Below are 7,709 nucleotides of genomic sequence, written 5' to 3'. Positions count from 1 at the left end.
TGATTTTACTCTACTATGGAAGTCGATCTAGAAACGTGTAAATTTCATGCAATTTTTCAATGAAATCACTCTAGTGTGGACCGGGACTAAGGGAAAAACATGAACAAATTCTCCCATTTCAAAATAAGGTTTTTTTAGACATTGATTTTTGGTTGTTTTCCATTTTTGTTTTTGTAACTTTGGTGTGCTATTTATTATTACATACATACATATATACATAATTACATACATAAAAACATATTTTTTTAAAGAAAACAGTACAGAAATGAAGATAGTAAAAAGAAGAATATAATTAATTTTTAAATAATTATAATAAAAAAAAATAAAATTTTGTGTTTTTGTAATTTATTTATAGAAATGATATATATAAAAACAAAACAGAAAAAAAAACAACAACAATATACTTTAGTAATACAAAAAGATAAACAAACAAACAACAAAAGAGAAATAAAAAGGAAAACAATAAATATCTAATACTGGTGATGCGGTGTATGTTCAATTCTTACTAAAGGAAAGATGACCGACAGACAAGTAAGGAAACATGTCCTTAAAGTAAAGGTAGTAAACTCTGTTCCATTTTTTTTTTTTACAATTTCAAAACCCTTTCCAGCATTTCATATTCTTCCAAATCTTTAATTAGACCACACATACGTTTCTTAAATATCGGTAAAGTCCTTTCGGTCAACAAATCATATTCATCCAGCAGCTCTTTGCGTCTATTGGCATTCGTTTGTTTGTTCGTTTCATTCGCCGCATCCTTTACTTCTTCCTCATCGGAATTCTCCGATGATGATATATCACGTATTGCTGTGGCCACCTCATCCAAATCGGGTAGTTCATTGGAATTTGCTATAAAGAATGGTATTGAAAATGCCGCCATACAAAATCCAAAAATACCAAACTCTTTAAGATGCTGTAAGAAGATCTCTCTCGGATATATTTGATCCATTTGCAATCCATAATATTCTATGTGAGCCGTTAGAGTTTCATAGTAGATATCCAAAAGTTCTTTGAAATGTTTTTTGCGCAAATCCCTATCGGTGCTTGTGCAAAGATAATGCATTAAATCGACAACAGGCGAGGCGTAACGGGACAGTTGGAAATCAATTAATTTGGCTGAAATGGCTTCATTGGTGTGGTCCTAAAAGGGAGAAAGGGTGAGAAAAGAAAAAAAAATAATAATAATTTTATCTAAAGTAGATGCATGGCTCAAAAGGACTTGATTAACCTATAATGAATGTCCTAATGAAATATCTGAGGCCATACAATTGATCTTGGATGAGAGAAATCAACTTTAAAGCGATTTAATATATCCCGAAGAACAAAAAAATTATACATTGTGGCGAACAAAAGTTTGTAAGTGTAAAATATATACCCTCGAGATCCCTAAAGTGATATCTGAACCTATAAACAACATCAGTCAGTTCTAAATTATAAAATTATCGTTGAAACCCTTAAAAACCGCACGAAGAATATAAAAACGGTTCATCCTGTCGAAAATAAAATTACGAAAATAATCTTCGAGGTATTAATACGGTCCTTCGAGTCTACTGAAGTGATCTTTGAAAACATAAAATAAACTCAAATAACAAATTCCCACCTGAAGAACTGGAGAAACCTTTAGCAAGGCCCCTAAGGAGGTGACGACCGGGGAAACCTCTTCCTCGAGTAATTATGCTCTATCTCCAAGAAGGCTAAGTCACAGCCTTCAAAAAATGCTGCGATGAAGTCGAGAAAGGTAAAAAGTGTATCCAAATCCTCCGAAACGGTTTCACTTGTTTCCTAATCAGCCTCCATTCCAAAACCTCGCAAAAGGGTGATGGAAGTGAGTCAGCTGATGAACAAAGCTAAACCATCAGACGGAACAATGGTAGGTCTGTGACAACGTCAAAATTACTTCATAGGTCCCCAATTATTAGTGGACCAATCCAAGACACGCCGTTCGGACTCGGCGATAGGTCCCTTATCATTCAGCTAATATGAATCGGGGTGCACTTATTAATATGAGAGAAGTCTCCCTTGTCCCTCCTGGGATGTTTGTGGAACAATTATTAACCCAAAATCACAAACATTGGTTGTGAAGCGGATGTGACCCATCCTGCCGCGAAGAAGTTGACACTATCACAGCCGGTCCTGAGTTGCATGCCTCGGTAAAGACGAAGGTTAGTGAGGACATCACTACTAGAGAGACCAACACATCTTCAATCGTTGCAAATTTCCAATTGGATTATTTTAAAGTGAGTGTGTCTATCAATAAAATACCCCTTTAGGAGGTCATCTATCAACAGAAGAGCTATTTGGGAGGTCTTCTACCTATAGAAGAAGGCTTTCTATCTATAGAAGTCCTCTTAAGGAAATCTTTTATCAAGAAAAGACCTCTAAAGGAGGTCTTTGCACACTAAAAGACCCCTTTAGGAAGTCTTTTAACTATAGAAAATCTCCTTAAGAAGCCTTCTGACGATGGAAGATCCCTTTACGAGGTCTTCTGTCTATAGAAGACCTTTTATGGAGGTTTTCTTTCAAACGAAGACCACTTTAAGAGATCTTCTATCTGCAGAAGACAACTTTAGTAGGAGGTATTTTATCCATTGATTTTATCTACCCCTTTATTAGGTCATCTATCATTAGAAGAGCAATTTGGGAGGTCTTCTACCTATAAAAAACCCTCTTAAGAAGGCTTTCTATCTATGGAAGACCTCTTAAGGAGATTTTTTTATCAAGAAAAGACCTCTAAAGGAGGTCTCTGCACTTTAGAAGACCCCTTTAGGTGGTCTTTTAACTATAGAAAATCTCTTTAAGAAGCCTTCTGACTATGGAAGATCCCTATAAGATGCCTTCTGACTATGGAAGATCCCTATAAGATGCCTTCTGTCTATAGAAGACCCATTGAACAGGTATTTTATCTATAGATAGTCGGCTTAAGAAGTGTCCATAGAAGATCCCTTTAAGAGGACTTCTACCTATAGAAAACCTCTTTAGGAGGTCCTATATTTATATAAGACCTCTTTAGAAGGTGTTTTATAGTTATGCCTATAGAAGATTCTTTAAGGAGGACTTCTAGACATTTTAATGTGCTCTTTTTCTAGACCTTTCTTCTATGGATCCTTCTAAAATAAAGGGTGCTTCTATAGACCCTTTCTGAAAGAAAACGTGCTTCTAAAGACCTTTTATGAAAGAAAAGGTGCTTCTAAAGACCTTTTATGAAAGAAAGGGTCCTTCTATAGACCTTTTATGAAAGAAAGGGTGCTTCTATAGACCTTTTATGAAAGAAAGGGTGCTTCTATAGACCTTTTATGAAAGAAAGGGTGCTTCTATAGACCTTTTATGAAAGAAAGGGTGCTTCTATAGACCTTTTATGAAAGAAAGGGTGCTTATATAGGCCTTTTATGAAAGAAAGAGTGCTTCTATAGACCTTTTATGAAAGAAAGGGTGCTACTATAGACCTTTTATGAAAGAAAAAGAGCTTCTATAGACCTTTTATGAAAGAAAGGGTGCTACTATAGACTTTTTATGAAAGAAAGGGTGCTACTATAGACCTTTTATGAAAAAAAGAGCTTCTATAGACCTTTTATGAGAGAAAAAGAGCTTCTATAGACCTTTTATGAAAGAAAGGGTGCTTCTATAGACCTTTTATGAAAGAAAGGGTGCTACTATAGACCTTTTATGAAAGAAAAAGAGCTTCTATAGACCTTTTATGAGAGAAAAAGAGCTTCTATAGACCTTTTTATGAAAGAAAGGGTGTTTCTATTGAACATTTATGAAAGAAAGGGTGCTTCTATAGACCTTTTATGAAAGAAAGGGTGCTTCTATAGACCTTTTATGAAAGAAAGGGTGCTTCTATAGACCTTTTATGAAAGAAAAGGTGCTTCTATAGACCTTTTATGAAAGAAAGGGTGCATCTATAGACCTTTTTTGAAAGAAAGGGTGCTTCTATATACCTTTTATAAAAAAGAAAGGGTGCTTCTATAGACCTTTTATGAAAGAAAGGGTGCTTCTATAGACCTTTTATGAAAGAAATGGTGCTTGCAAAGACCTTTTATGAAAGAAAGGGTGCTTCTATAGACATTTTATGAAAGAAAGGGTGCTTCTATAGACCTTTTATGAAAGAAAGGGTGCTTCTATAGACCTTTTATGAAAGAAAGGTTGCTTCTATAGACCTTTTATGAAAGAAAGGGTGCTTCTATAGACCTTTTATGAAAGAAAGGGTGCTTCTATAGACCTTTTATGAAAGAAAGGGTGCTTCTATAGACCTGTTATGAAAGAAAGGGTGCTTCTATAGACCTTTTATGAATCTATAAGATCCCGTTAAGACGTATTCTGTCTATAAAAGACCCTTAAGAAGGTCTTCTATCCATAAAAAAACCCTTTGGGATGTCTTCAAGCCATATAATACCCCGTTAAGAAGAGCAGACATGTTTTTAAGGTCTCTCGTCCATAAAATACCGCTTATGGTGCGTTGGGAGATCTTTTATCTACAGAAAGTAACACAGGTCAGTAGTTCGATTCTCTAACACATTTTTTGAGTTACCGACAAAATCGGTAAAATTAAAACGCAAAATTATGAATGAAAAGTTCAAATAAAAGTTGGCAACACTTTTGGCATCGGTAGAACTATACGACTGCTGTTTATTCGTCGCAAACTTACCGAAAAACATCGTTAATTACCGAAATTGTGAGCATTTTAATTTTACCGACAATTGTCGGTAACTCAAAAAATGAGTTAGAGAATCACACTTTCGATAACCTCCTACTTACATCGAATTTATACAGCATATTATTATTCCAAAAATCACCATGACAAACGACAGCATATGGTGCGGTTTTCGGCCCATTGACACATTGCAGCGAAATCCGTTTAAAATTATCCTCCAATTTTTGTAAAGCTTCCACTTGTTTTGTCGAAGATGTCCGGCCATCTTGTTCCAACATTACACGAGTTTTTCTTATATATTTCTTACCAAATTCAATAGTAATCGGATCTATATTTTCATTGAATAGATTATCCTCAAAACCGGCAATTAAACGTTGAAAAACCTGTGGCTTTTTGGCTTGTAAAATAAATGACATTGCATGCATTTTCGCAATCGAACGAAATGTGGCCGCCGCCAAATCAATGGTTGGCATTTTTGTGCGTACATTTTGTCTATAACCACTCAACGATAGATCTTCACATACGATAAACTCATCGAAGGGATCTAAACAGGCATATAGAATTTCAGGTACAATATCGAATTTATACTGGTCATTAGTTTTTTCATGTTTTTCTTGCATTTCCTCTTCGCATAACTTTTGATATTCCGCGAATAATTGTTGATACATAAACACTTCACGTTGATATAGTTCGGGTATGTGACTGTGATCGCGATATGCCGGATTTTTGGGGGAAATCTTTAAAATTGTAATAAAATGGTTGTTTGATTGTTTTGCTTCCGTTTCCGTTATATCAAACTCGGTGGTAGAGTTGCCACCATTTGCACTCTTGTTATTATTACATTCTTCTCTCACAGACACTTGCAATATCAAACCATAGGAATTCTCACCAACTCCAGAGACCGGTTTGCAGGTTAAATTATAGGGAGAGCAAATGTTTCGCTCTCTTGCAAGCTTTTCATATGCTTGCCAAACTTTTGGAGAAAGTTTTGTTAGAATTTCTTGTTTATTCTCATCGGTATTTGGTTGTTGGGGGTTTTGTTGTTGCTGTTGTTCGTGGGTAGTTGTGGTGTTTGTTTGCATTGTGGTCTCTACTGCTTCTGTCATCGATGCCAATGATGATGACGTTGGCGCCGTAACACTATCTTTGTTATTATTTTGATTGTTGTTTTTTATTGTAATTTCAATGTTATTAGTGTCAGCCATTATTATCGTATCGTATTTTGGAATATTATAAACACACACGCCGTCACAGCCACTCGATTTAGCAAATAATCAAACAATTGTTTTTAAACAAAATAAGGTTGGGAGAAGGAAATAAAAGCAGGTAGTGAGTGCTTTCTTCTTGCCGTATAGTTTTTGTTGACTATTCCGTTTAGTGCTTTTGACACAACTAAAAGACCTGCACTAATATTGGCAGTATTTATAGTGGTTAGTGTTGTAGAGAAAGAGAATGAAAGTGAGTACTGAAAGCTTTTACTAATATGCAGCGTCATTAATCAACGAAAAAAAATATGGCAAGCAAAAAAACATGACTAGTTCTAGGGGGGCTAATAGCATGGGGATCGATTGATATCCATTTGAAAATAGGTATTAGGAACATAATGTCCACTACTTCCTTTATGTCTTCTACCTCTTTTTCCCAGCGACCTCACCTCTATAAGTGGGTTTCTATATTCATAAGACCCCTTAAGTGGTCTTTTGTCTATAGGAGAACCCTTTTAGAGGTTTTATAAGTATTGAATACCCCTTTAGGTGGTCTTATATGTATCGGGGTAAAAACTGTATGAAATACAAATACATGAGGCACATTTCTGTTAATGACATTTACATTTACGAAATCGAGTGGATTTTAACTGTCAATTCCTTTGCGTATTAGTCAAATGAAATCTAACCGGAAATCCATTGGACTTCATTTGATTTTTAAGCAGTGGAATTGACAGTTGAAATCAAGTGGATTTCGTAAATGTAAACCTAGCATAAGGATAAGAGAACTAATATTTTTCATCCTTATCGGGGAAGATCGATGTAAAAAGTTGAATTTACTTCCATGTGTTATGAAAAATTATAAATCAAAAAAGCAGCTACGCATCTGTTGCGGGGAACCCAGTACGGAGTGCAAAGTCATGCAATAGAAAAATTCAAAATAAAGTCTGTAAGTAGTTCTGAATATGCATAGATATTTCAAGTCATCATTGATCGATTTCAAGGACATTTCTGCGTTTTTTGTGTGCAATGTGACAGAGAAACCGGAACCCAAAATGTCTCCTTTTCAGAGGACCCCTTTAGGAGCTGTTGTATTTAATGAAGATCCCTATACGAGGTCTTCTATCTATTGAAAACCTATTTAAGAAGTATTCTATGTATTGAAGATCCCTTTAGGAGGTCTTCTGCCTATAGAAGACACCTTTAGGAGGTCTTATATCTATCGGGTATGTTCTAAGACACACTTCATCTCTCACTTAACGCCTAAAGCATTCTGTCCACCCCATTTACTCATTGGATATCGTCCTATAAGCACATACCCTTACACTCTGTAAAAAAGGTAAATAAGTGATTGTTCCACGAACAATCCATAATAAAACATAACTCAATATTGTTTGAGAAAAAATTCTAATCCCTTTGTGTTTTATTTATTTTCTTTTAATTTCATTGCTACGCAAACATTATGAAGACCACTTTAGGAGGTATTCTATCTACAGAAAACTTCTTTGGGAGGAATTGTTTGTAATGAAGACCCCTTTAGGATATCTTCCATCTATTATATACCTCTTTAGGTTGTTCTCTATCCATAGAATTCCCTTTAGCAGGTCTTCTATCTACAGAAAACTTCTTTATGAGATCTTCCATGTATTTAAACCTCCTATAAGAGTACTTCAATCTGTAGAAGTTTCCTTTAGGAAGACTTCCATCTATATTTGACGCCTGTAGGAGGTTTCCATCGGTAGAAGACCACTTTAGGAGGACTTCTATTTACTGAAAAGGTATTCTATCTATATAAGACCCCTTTGTCAATTCATTTGCGTATTAGTCAAATGAAATCTAATCGGAAATCCATT

At 35.2% G+C, this 7,709-nt stretch overlaps 1 protein-coding gene across 1 annotated transcript; it reads right to left on the bottom strand.

Moving 5' to 3' along the window:
- Nucleotides 1–275: 275 nt before the first annotated feature.
- LOC141402861 (uncharacterized) lies at nucleotides 276–6,045 on the bottom strand. The gene is made up of 2 exons (XM_073984928.1): nucleotides 4,756–6,045; nucleotides 276–1,141 (listed from the first exon to the last, which is right to left on the bottom strand). Exons 1-2 carry the CDS (start codon nucleotides 5,854–5,856, stop codon nucleotides 587–589), a joined length of 1,656 nt encoding a protein of 551 aa, XP_073841029.1. The 5' UTR covers nucleotides 5,857–6,045; the 3' UTR covers nucleotides 276–586.
- Nucleotides 6,046–7,709: the final 1,664 nt, after the last annotated feature.

This window comes from Musca autumnalis, unplaced genomic scaffold, assembly GCF_047663935.1.
Source record: "Musca autumnalis isolate F117 unplaced genomic scaffold, ASM4766393v1 scaffold_4, whole genome shotgun sequence".
Classification (NCBI taxonomy): Eukaryota; Metazoa; Arthropoda; class Insecta; order Diptera; family Muscidae; genus Musca; species Musca autumnalis.
This window is presented reverse-complemented; position numbering and strand designations above follow the sequence as displayed.